This window comes from Alligator sinensis, unplaced genomic scaffold (assembly GCF_000455745.1).
Source record: "Alligator sinensis unplaced genomic scaffold, ASM45574v1 scaffold1097_1, whole genome shotgun sequence".
Lineage (NCBI taxonomy): Eukaryota > Metazoa > Chordata > Crocodylia > Alligatoridae > Alligator > Alligator sinensis.
The window spans coordinates 658911-671090 of NW_005841950.1; the positions used below are offsets into that span (position 1 = coordinate 658911).

The 12180-nt window shown below is 47.6% G+C and overlaps 1 protein-coding gene across 1 annotated transcript; it reads left to right on the forward strand.

Annotated features, from left to right (window-relative positions):
* Window positions 1-2311: 2311 nt before the first annotated feature.
* DUOXA2 (dual oxidase maturation factor 2) lies at window positions 2312-11257 on the forward strand. The gene is made up of 6 exons (XM_006020254.1): window positions 2312-2458; window positions 3655-3712; window positions 6681-6815; window positions 7342-7555; window positions 9088-9302; window positions 9939-11257. Exons 1-6 carry the CDS (start codon window positions 2312-2314, stop codon window positions 10139-10141), a joined length of 972 nt encoding a protein of 323 aa, XP_006020316.1. The 3' UTR covers window positions 10142-11257.
* Window positions 11258-12180: the final 923 nt, after the last annotated feature.

The window sequence follows — 12180 nt, forward strand, 5'->3', positions numbered from 1 at the left end:
AAAAAGCAGGGAAAGCAAAGCAGTGAAGAACTACATTTTGAAAGCTGCTTGGTTTTCAGCACCCAGGAACCTAGAGATTTCAGCTTGAAATTACACAAAATTGGTATTTTGTTTGGACGTTTCCCCTGGAAATGTTGTACCACTTGTTTAGCAGGGGGAAAAAATCCTTTTTTCCTGGCAGGAGAATTCATTTTTGGCAGAATTCTACATTTAGAAGATAAGAACGGCCGTTTAGTGGGTCAGCCCATAGGTCCGTCTTGTCCAGTCTCCTGTATCACACAGGGGCAGAGAGCGGATGCTGAACTGGGGATAACTTGGGCTTTTCCCACTCCACTGCTCCTCTCTCACTTACCTCCTCCAGCATTTAAGGTCCAGGAAGGTCTGATTCAGAGGCTGTGCCCCTCACTCTTGTGGCTCAATAGCTACTGATGCCCTTTTCTTCCAAGGATTTGTCCAATCCCTTTTTGAATCCAGCTAAACTCGATTTAATCAGGAAGATTTTCTCTTCCTCCCCTGACAGAAAACTACAACCCAGATATAGAAGTGAATGTAAAAAGTGTGAATTGCTTCAGAAAAGGAAATTCTGGTTGTGAGGCAGATGATGAGGGATGTTTTGGGTTTGGGGCTTTTTCTTAAATTTGGATAAATTGGTGCTTTGCAACCCTTTCAGACTTAAGGCGCCCCTCAGAAAATGCTAGCTCTATGCTTTCATTTGTTCTTTGCCTATGGAAAACTAGCAGAGCAATTCTACTGTTGCAGACTTCTCAGAAAGATTTCAGCATGTCAGCATGTTTTTGACACCATGGATTCCTATTGGAAATCTCTGGGTTTATCTTACGAATCAAGGTGTTTGTATACCTAACAGTGCTAATATTGCACAGCATCCTGCAGCACCCTTAAAAGGATCTCGGGCACCCTGGGGTGCTGAGGCACCCTGGTTGAGAATCATGGGGATAAATCATCTGCCAGGATAAGGATAATGACACTGCACTGAGTCTAGAGTAGACACCTACCTAGAACAAACAGTTCTGTACAGTTATACAGTGGGCATTTCCCAGAAAACATCAGGCAGTACCCTGCAATTATTATGCCAGTTGCATGACACAAGTTTAATCCAGTGTTTCAGGTTTTCCTCTTCTCTTGAGGATGATATATATGAGTGAGGTCACTGCAGCTGCAAGCTGTGTTGCCTACGTAGATGCGAATAAGACAGCCTTCTGTGTTGTGAGGGAAGCTAATCTGCCTGATCTCCACTGAGAATGGGATTTTTGTTTGTTTGCTGGGGGAATTTCCCACTCAGCTATCCCCAGGTATAAGAAGCTTTGAAAGAAATGGGGCAGCATTTTGATTTTTTTTCCAAAGGGTTTTTTTTTTCTTTTTAAATTGATGAAACTTTTTCATTTATTTTTAATCCTATTCCATTCTCATGTCATGATTTTTCTATTGAAGCCCAACAATTGTGGTTATGATTGTGGTTATGAAATTTTTTTTTTTAATAAAAAAGTTCTATTGGAGGACAGAGTGTAAAACCCACAAAATATTTGCTGGCAAATTTTAAAAGGAGTGATTATACCAATAGAACTTCAACTATTATTTAAGTGTTAACACTTGCACTTTGGGGCTTTATTTTAATTTTAGTTTTGTTTTTAATCACTGCTTTTGGATCCCATGACATAAGGGCTTACGGCTCATTCGGAGCTGTGGGTTGAGTTCTGGAATCAGTAGCCAGGCATCTGTCTGCTCATGTTACTTTGGAGCCAGATTCTGTGTGCATGCCTGTATACACATTTACTCTGCAAGTAACCCAGTTGGAATCCAGGCTTGAATGAAGGCAACACTCAGCACCTGTCTACACAAGGAAATTGACTGGCGTTAACTATGATGAGCTGTAAAAGTACACTAATTATTTTTGGAATAATGTGACTTTTATTCTGGAATAGAGTATACATGGATCTATTCTGGGGTGGATATTCCATATGACTAACTGGTATTTTGCTGGAGTTATGTCAGTCAATTTCTTTGTAAAGCCTAGCCCTTGGGAAGTATGTCAACTTGCTTATTATGGTTCTTTGTATAGCCAGGTGGCTTCATCCCCAGTTGTCCTGCCCTCACTCAGCTTGTGGGACCAGTGCCCCAGGAGCTCCTGGTGCTGGGGGGCAGGCATTACCATAATGCACATTCTTCTTCTGAGGAATTTCCTGGAGCGCCTCCCTGTCCCAAGCCAGCCAGAATGGAGCTAAGTGGGCAAGCTTGATAACCCTGTATTTCTATTTCCCTTCTAGGATCCCTGTCTTGCACCCAGCTCTGCAGAATGACACTCTTCAACGGCATTTTTCCCTTCTACTGGCAGGGCAGGAAACCATTTGTTTTCAATGTCAGCATCATCATAGTCATCATCATCTTCCTAACATTAACACTCAGCTTCCTACTCATCCTGCCTGGGATCCGTGGCCGAGCGGTGAGTGACCCAGGTTGACCCTGCCCACCTTGGAACCAATTTCTGATTCAGGTGTTATGGAAAGGAGAGAGAGATAGACCACAAGCATAGAATATTGCCTTACAGAAAGCAGGCAGGCGGGAGCTGCACGCAGTTTTCCCAAGGCACCACTGCCCTCTCACAGCCCACTGCCTTGCAGTTTTGGCTCCATGGCCCTCCAGGGGAGCAAACCCAGTTCCTTTTGTCTCCCCACAAAGGAGATCTTTCAGATTTAAAGGAAGCCTCAGACTCTTTCCTAACTGGAGCCAGTAATCCATTGTATAAGTCAAAGCTAGGCTTGGACTTAGTTATTCTCTTCTCCCCTACATCCACGGCTGCCCAAGCATGTGGAAATATCAGGGCATGCTGCATGGTCCATGTTCTCTCCTTGTCCTGGGAGGTGTAGGTCCACAAGTGAGGCTGGAACCACATTGCTTTTGTGCCACACAAATTTCCAAACCACAAAGGGATATTATCTGTAGATCAGGTTGCTTGATGTTCAATTCAAGGAAGGGAAATTGATAGAGAAATGAATCCCCAGATTTAGCAGCTAAATCAGAGATTCACTGGCATGGTTGGAGATGCTGACAGGGCTGCTTCTAGGAGTCCTACTTAGGTTTCCAGTAATGGCCATGTAGCCTAAAGGAACCTGTGCACTTTTCAGTGCTAGAGACACCTTTGCACAAGACTGCTGCATTTGTGAGACAATGGCTGTGGAGTGGAGGGCAGCAGCACTGGAGTCCTGCCCTGCAGCTCTTGTTGCTCAGTCCTGAAGTCCTTTGTCTCCAGCTCTGCAATGTAGCCCCAGAGGCTCCAATTCTGGACTCCCTACCCCTCCAGCCTGCAAGTATTCCCCTAGTCTAGTAGGCTGACAGCTCTGCTATACAAGTCCTAACCTTATCCTCTTTCCCGCCTGCCCCCAAGAGTCTTGCTGTAATTCCAGTTATATTACTCCTCTTTATTGTACTAACACCCAGGAGCCACACCTAGGTACAGCGCTAAGCACTGTGCTGATACACCTCAAGATGCTGTCCCCATGCCAGGGATCTAGCAGCATTCCCATGGGCTTTGTTCCTTCTAAAATGCCTGGTTTAATTTTGCTGACTGGGGAATGAGAAGTGAGAATAAGATGGGATCCTCCTTTGTTCCTCATCATCTTCTATCTCTTTTTCTCACAGAGGCTGTATTGGCTGCTCCGGGTCATTCTTAGCCTGTTTATCGGGGTGGTGATTGTTGGTAAGTGCTTTACCTCATCTGTGATGCACAGGAGCTGGCAGGATATGTTCCCGGAACAGGGATGCAGCTAAGAATTTCCCAGTTGGGAAGCTTTGATATGTGCGTCAAGGAAGCACAGGCTAGTGGTTAAAGCACAGGCCCCACAGGCAAGCAACAAGTGACCTGCTCCTAACTGTGCCCAACTCTTCCTCTGGGACAAGTCACTTAACTTCTCTGAGCCTCAGGTTCCCCATTTTTGAAATGACATTGCCAGTATTTTAAGGAATACATGGCCACCCAGGAACTGTGCCACAAGAGTTTCACAGAGGACAGAAATTAATTGCCTCTATGATTAAATGCACAGGCCCTGTTGCCCAGTCTTGCAGAATGGGGTCTTTGACCACAGCCAAATATTCTTCATTCCAGTCAGCAGAGGGTGGTAGTGTGCATGTGTACAGCTACATGAGTGTGACTGTGTGTGTGTGCACACTAGCTGACACATTGCTGATTCCTCCTGTGGACGCTGAGCTTTGAGGCTTCCCTATTTGCAAAGCATTTGGGGACCTCAGATGGAAAGTGTTGTAGAAATGCCAAGTTTTGTTAGAACTGGTGAGGCCTCACCTGGAGTACTGTGTCCAGTTTTGGGCCCCACACCTCAAGAAGGATGTGGACAGATTGGAGAGAGTCTTGCAGAGAATAACAAAAATGTAGAGGCCTGGAAAGCAAGACTTGTGAGGAAAGGCTGAAAGAGCTGGGGTTATTTAGCCTGGAAAAGAGAAGACTTGGGCGGGGGGCAGGGATTTTATAATAGTCTTCAAATACCTAAAGAACCATTTTAGAGAAGATGGAAATGGGCTTCTCTCTGTGGCCACAGGGGACAGAGCTAGGAGCAATGGCCTCAAGCTTCAACAGAGGAAACTTAGATTGGAGATTAGGAGAAACTTCCTGATTATGAGGATGGTCAAGCATTGGAACAGGCTGCCTAGAGAAGTTGTGTAATCTCCATCCTTGGATATTTTCAAGAGCTGGTTAGACAGACCCTTGGCAGAGACAGTTTAGTCAGGGACGATCCTGCCTTAAGTAGGGGGCTGGTCTAGATGGCCTTGTGAGGTCCCTTACAGCCTTATTTTCCTAGGAGAAGTCAGGCCACAAAAATCCAAACGGCACCTGTACATGGCTGGGGTTCAGTCCCTAGTTTACAGACACTAGATAAAGGTGGAAACAACTCTTGTAATGTGCTGTGCTGGAGTTCAGAGAAGGAGCAAGGAGCAGGGGTCATGTCTCCTATCCCGCTTTCCATTTGAGCAACTTTACTTTTCTTCAGGCACTTGAGAGCTATCAAGTGCTGTTCTTGCTCTCTGGCTAAGTGCTGCTTGGATGCAGAAGAATAATGAATTGTTTTAAAGTGAAAGCCAGGAATTTCTCTGTTTTGGCACCATCAGGCAGCCTGGTTTGTGTTCTGTAGATAGATAAACTTTCCATGAGGCTCCTGTTGCATTAGGGCTCTGCTAATAATGGATATTTCAGATCATCAGCTGGGGAAAAAAACAAATTTGGGGAACCCAAAAAATGTTGTGTTTAACTTGAAATGACATATTTTGTTATCAGGTTATATAACCTTTAAAAAAATCAGATTAACTTTGAATTGAAAATCTTGTTCAAAATGAGAAGTTGGATCTTCTTATTTCAGTAATGTCAAAACAAAACCTTTTGCCTTCTCCAAAAATTCTCCTAGTGTTTGGGAGGGAAGGGCACGGTTGTTTTATCAATGGAGCCTGTTCACTGAACCAAAACTTGCCTGTAGCCTGGGTCACTACTGCCCCAATTGAACTATTCTGGCAAATTTAACATTTCCCCCTTTAAATTAAACCCTGCCCTGCATCAGATAGTGTATATCTAAGGATCTGGAAACACTCCATGGGCCGTTTTTTTCCCCCTTTGGCAAGCAGTGTGCCTGTCTGCCACAAGTTTCCTGTACTTTATGGCCTGAAGATGTGGATCATGTAGAGCACTGCTTCCCAGACTCAGTGGGTTTTCACTCCACCACAGTTAAATCAGGCTCACTCATGCCTCCTCCCCCCCCACACTTTAGCTGCGAATTCCCCTCAGCGAGGGGGAAAGAGATGGTAGCCGCTGAAGTAGAGAGGTGCAGGATTGGCCTGCCATGATTCACATGCCCTCCTCCAAATGCCCTCCCAGAGCTGGGAGCCACTGCCTTGGGTTTGGGGCAGTGCCACAGGGGCATTTTGACCCTGAACCTGCCTGCAACACAAGATGAGAGCACATGGCCGTTCAGGTTCTCCCATACATACCCCCACAGGGGACCAGAAGAGCTACAGATTAATATAGACACTTGTTAAAAGGTGGACAGCCCAGCACAGGGTAAGCATGAGGTACCAAGGTCCTTGTGTGTGTGGGATGCCCAGGCCTGTCCTCAGCCTATGAAGCCACAGATGCATGTTCCTTTGAATCACTGCCAGGCTTAGAAGGTCCTACTGGATCACACCTGCACCAGAGAGACCCTTGTTCCCAAGATGCAGGTGCCCTCTTTGCCACAGGGGACTTGCAGTCCCACCCTCCCTCCCAGCTGGAGGGGAGAGATGGGCCTGGGGTGTGCACTAGGATCCCTCAGGGCTTGTCTGGTCAGCATCAATGATCAAACAGGTGATTTTTTTATTTTTTTTTTTTGGTTCACTTTCTGGGGTCAGCAGTCACCTGAAGCATGACAGGGCTGAAGTCACATCCAGCTGCCTTGGCCGCCTCAACCTGAATGGCCCATTCACACTTGAGCCAAGTTTTGGTATGAGACTAGAGCAGGGCTCAAACCCAGACCTCCAGAACCATACTTTTAACTGCTTTGGCTGCTCCTCCACCTCCTTGCTCCTGCAATAAACCCCACTAAAGGCAGACTTCCCCACCCACCTGCCACCAAAAACTCGCGAATCATGGTGTAGTGTCTGCCCCTCACTGATCCCTCTACCTCTCACAGTTGTTCAGTTCAGTGGGAACTGGGAGACCGGCTGGGTGACAGCGAAAACATCCTATAAGTCCTTCAGCAATGCTGTGGTGAATGCGGACATCGGGCTGCACATCGGCTTGGCGGGAGTCAATGTCACACTAGTAGGTGAGTACTGGGAGTATTGCGTATGCATCTGCAGTACTGGGATGCATCAGCAGGTGAAGCAATAGCTAATGGACCTGGCCCAGCCTTCCCATCCTTCTCCTTAACATCAGGGCCCTCACTCTTGTGTAGGGGCAGTGACTCCATTACCACCATGTGCCTGTTCCTGAATATCTCTGGCCATAGCTGTTATCCCCCTGGTGGCTGGACCTCACAGGAGGACAAGAGATGCTAGTCATATGAAATCCACTTTTCCAGGGGTTAGAATCCAGTGGCCCTGCCCCCTGGTTTATAAAATCTCCCTTCTGGACTCTGACACAAAACCCACCAGAACTCTTCAAGCCCAGGAAGTAGGACAGGGAAGAGCTCTGTCAGGGCAGGCTGGTGGCATTACAGGAAAGAGAGCACAGCAGTACTCATCCCCTGCCCTTGGACTTAATAATTGGCCCTCTACTAGTACCAGATCCCGACACACCAGGGAAGCTCTGTTCTGCATCCGTGCCTAAGGTGGAGCATGTTGTTTTGGCAGGAAACCCAGTGAATCAGATCAATGAAACCATCAACTACAACGAGCACTTTTCCTGGAGCTTTGGAGAGGACTATGACCTCAGCTACAGTGAGGGCCTGGAGCGGGGGCTGCCGCGTCCCATCCTGTACGTGGCAGAAAAGTTCACTCTGAACAGCCCCTGTGGTGTGCATGCCCAGTACCGCATTTCCAGCCACTATGCATCAGCTACCATGTGGTGAGCCTCTCTCTCCTGCTATGGGGAACTGGGCAGACTGCTCCCAAGGGGCAGGAGGATACAAAGTGGCTGGTGTGTGCCCCAATTCTGCAGTGGGTAGTTCAAGGGGGTTCTTCTGCAGTAGCCAGCACTGGACTCCCATTCCCTTGCAGACCCGGCCTGCTGGGGTGCGCGTGCATCCCACAGAGATAAAATGGGGGGAGAATGGAATGAGTTGGTGTAATCACTTCAAGCAAATCTGCAGAAGTGACAAAGCTATGAGGACTGAAGCTACTAAGTGCACAGCAGGTGCTTCAGTACTGAGGGAGGAGCCTTGCATTAGTCTCCTGTGTGTGAATGTCTTGCCATTGTGGCCATTGTCCATGTTGTGTGTGTGAGCAGAAGAGACAGTGCAGGCAGTTTGGCTCTGCTGCATGCAGTAGAAACTGGAAACGGGGTCCTTCAAATGTGACAGAAATCCTTTCAGTGACCTGGAGCCGGGGCCCTGTCATGATAGGGAAGTTATGATCTTGAAGGTGTGTGGTGGGTGGGATTCATTTCCTCAGGCATGGGGGTGATTTTCCTGAGAGAGACATGAAGGAAGAGAGGAGGAGTGCAGTATGCACCCTTCCCAGAGGAAAGAGCTCACTTGTCTGTGAATTATGATGTCATTTAATGACTGGCACTCAGATAATGAGAGAGGTTCAGTCACCAGTATCAAAGCTGGGTGCTGGTTATGATATTACCCTGGAGCTCCTCACCTTCCTTGTTGCTGTGCCTGCCAGGTAGTTAAGCTGGGCTGATTGCATGGGCAGCAGAAGCAGTCTGGTGGATTGTGAACTCGTGGTGCAGGTGCCTCCTCTTGCAAGTCCGGGAAGTGTGACTCAGTGCTTCTCTCACCACCCTCAAGCCAGTGCAAGCACATGAGGAGAGGGACCTTGGAGAGAGCAAAGCTGCTGCATGGCTGGGGTAACCCTGGGCTTGGCAGCTCTCAGCAGAAGCTTCCCTGGGTCACTCGGCAACTTTCTGGGCCACCATTAGTTTGGGTGCAACTCCTGCTGACACCCATGGAGTTGCTCTGAGTTACACCAGCCATGAACATAGCAGCTGCAGATCATGCAAGGTAAAGCACTTGTTTAGCGGACAGTGGCACAGCCAGTCCTTGTGGGGTGATCGTGGCTCCCTCTACTGGCTATTCCATGTCCATGAGAAGAACTGTGCTTTTGGCAACGTGCTGCCTTGATGCAACAGCTCTGCTGTCTGTTAGTTGTGGATCCCAGCCCTGCATGCACTGCATGTCTTGCCTGCAAGCTCACCTAACCAGAGAGCAGCATGGGTGTCACAACCCCCGAGTTATGCCCTCAGGTGCTGCCCAGAAAATCTGTGGGTAGACAACCAAGCCAGGTGTTTCCCTGCCTGATGGCTGGGACTCCCCAGGAAGGCTGAGCAAAGGGTGGATGTTGCCCTGCACCAATGTGTCACACTCGCTTGCAATATTTCTAGCATTTGTTATCTTGCAAAAACCATTCAGTGACCCTTCTGTTTCCCTCCAGGGTGGCATTTTGTGCCTGGCTCATAGCCAACATGCTCTTCTCCATGCCTGTCCTTGTCTACGGTGGCTACATGATGCTGGTCACTGGGGCCTTTGTGCTCTTCTCGCTACTCTCGTTCTCCACGGTGAGGAACTTCCCAATGTGTGCCATCCAGTTTGGACCTGCCTCCTTAGAGACTGTCTACGGGGGATCCTTCTGGCTCACACTGGCAACAAGTAGGCATTTCAGATTGTTCAAGTGCCTCCCAGAGGCTGCTTTCAAGCATCCTTAGGATCCAAGAGGCTTTTGCGAGTCATAATTGTCAGGTCAACAGTCCTGCTGGGGAATTAGATTGAAATGGTTCATTATGTGCCACAGAAAAATTCCCAGCCATTTGCCCTGAATAGCACTGTCTGCTGAAAAGCAGCAAACCCCTAGTAGGGGAATGGGGAGGATATAGTAGACTTCTTACAGTAGCTTCTGGGTTTCATGTATATGGTGGAAGGTACTCTGAACCAATTAGCCTCTAGGGTGCCATCCTGCCCTATCTTTTGCCTGACTGACATAGATAACAGCCTCTCTGCACTATTCCCTCCACTGGTGTGTCCTCTGAAATGTCCTACTGATGGCCCTGTGTTCAGGAATATGAGGTTTTTAGGGATTTGATGAGACTGAGGCTTCCAATATATCTCTGTCATCCATAGCAGAAGGCTTTTGCCTGTGAAAATCTCTCTCCCCTGAGTCAGACAGCCCTCAAGCCTAGGGGGAATAGGACCACATGCAATGCTTGGAAGGAAGGCGTTGCCACCCTGGTGTGTAATCCATGGAAGGGAAGCTCCCTAAGGAGGTGATGTGTTTCTTATGCTTTCCAGGCTTGCTTTGTTTCCTGATTGGGATGTTCGTGATTGTGCTGAACTACTGGAGGCCCAAGCAGCTGAAAGCTTTCTTTGATCTGTGTGAGGATGAGGAGGAAGGAGGCAAGGAGCTGGGGGAAGTGTACGTCAACCCCCAGCTGGTAGCAGGTGAAGTGTTGGTTCCTCCTTCGGACTTTAGGCTGACTGTCAAGAATATATAGAGGAAACTTCTCCTCCTCCTGCCAGCCCTCCCTTGCTGACACCAGAAACAAGGGAGCAGAACATCAAGGAGTCCTGACCTTCCCGGTCTCTGTGCTGAGATCCAGGTCCCACATCCTCCCACCACCCAAGAAATCAATGAGCTTCCTCCCCTCACTTTGCTGGGTTGAGGACTCACCAAGCAGCCTGGAATGGAAGATTGTGATCTCTGGGGAAAGGGAAGGCTTTGAATCCAGAGTCAGCAAGGACTCTGCACCCAGTTACTGGGATCATTGGTGGTGGTGCAGCCATTTTGAGCCAACTAACCACTCCAGGGACACTGCCTCCTAGGAGGCATTTCCACTTGCACTCTGGGTCCCTTTGAGGAGTCAGTCTCAACCCTTCTCCCATGGGACTCGCACTTGATCTTGGAAGCTGAGCTTCTCAAATGGAGCGTCTGAGACACCAGGCACTCCAGTCCTGTGAAATGATACTGGCATCCAGTATCATGTATATCTGACTGAAAAGGCCAGAACTAATATGAAGAATATTGAAGTTTGTTGGTATGTTCAATGAGCAGTTCCCTGGGAGAGAAATGTCACGTGCAACAGCAGTTGGTCCATACCAGGGTTTTTCCAGTGAATGTCGTATGACCACGGTCTTGCAGATTATGACTGGACTGGCACCACTCCTTACATCAGGGAGTGGATAGAGAATAATGACCCATGGTGAGATGTATAGTGGGTGCCACACTGAGGCATTGCAATAACCAGATGTAGAAGAGCAACTGTGGGGCACAAGGGGTAGGACAAAAGGTAAGCAGCCTGTTTGAAAAAGGCCTTGGTCATTTCACTAACAGTGGGCCTGATGCCAAGTGGAGGCCAGACCCAGCACCTAGGGAAGCCAATGAAGCTGCTGGTGTGTAGCCTGCTTGAGATCAGGCTCCTTCCACTGTCAATCCCATTGTGGATGTTCACCTGGCACTAACTCAATTCTCTCCCAGTGACTTCTGTGCTTAACCCTCCTTGTTGGGTTGATTTTTATTTATTTCATCCTCCCTGGCTGTATTTTGGAATCTGTGTGTGCGCACATGTATATGTTGTGCTGAGTTTGTGATTTTTCAGGGAAGTTTTATTTATGCCTGCTCTGTGCTATGAATGCTGTAATAAAGAAATAGAAATGTTGTCATCTGAAGTCTCCTGATACTTTCTGTTTCAATGACATATTTTTAAATAGAAGTTACTAAGGTGCCTAAGTGACTTAGGAGCACAGGTCCTATGGAGTGTCAAGGCTAGGAAAGGTGTCATTCCAGTCAGATCTAGATGTTCAAATGCTTCAGGGGGCATGTCTACATGTACGCTTTAATGCACAGTAGCCTATTTTACAGTGCATCATAGTGTCACAAAGAAAACAGTGCAACCATGCTAATGCACAGTAAAACAGGCTACTGCACACTGAGTGTCACTTAAAAACCATGCACATTCATTACTGCACATTAAGGCAGCCTAACGTGCATTTCTTTAGTATCTCACATTGGAGGTACTAAATTTCATGTGCATTAGAAAAAGTACCTTAATGCATGTGTAGACAAACCCAGAGCCCCTTCATCTCTGTGCCTAATTCCTGAACCTGAACGCATCTGCTGCCCATCACATCACATTCCCTCAGCCTGGGTCTCAGCTCTCCACTCTGTAAAGTGAACAAAAGCCTAGGGATACAGAACTGCAAGTGTTCCCGCAACTGCAGGTGACCACATTTATATCATCTCTGTCACAAACAGATCATTAGGTTGTTTGTCCCCAATTGCTCCTATGGGAAGCCCATTCAAGAACTTCCCTGTTCAGGGGGTGAGACATGTTCTTCTAGTTTCCAGGCCAAATGTTATCCTGGATATTTTATACCCATTTGCTCTTGGGCCAATGCTGTCTTTTAGTTTAAAAGCTCTTCTCCTTCCCTGGTGCCTATACCCTATGATGTGTTTATAGACAGCAACCAAATCCTCTAATTCTGAGTTGGGGTTTTTAGGCCTCTACAAAATGTACATTTTGCACATTTATGGGAA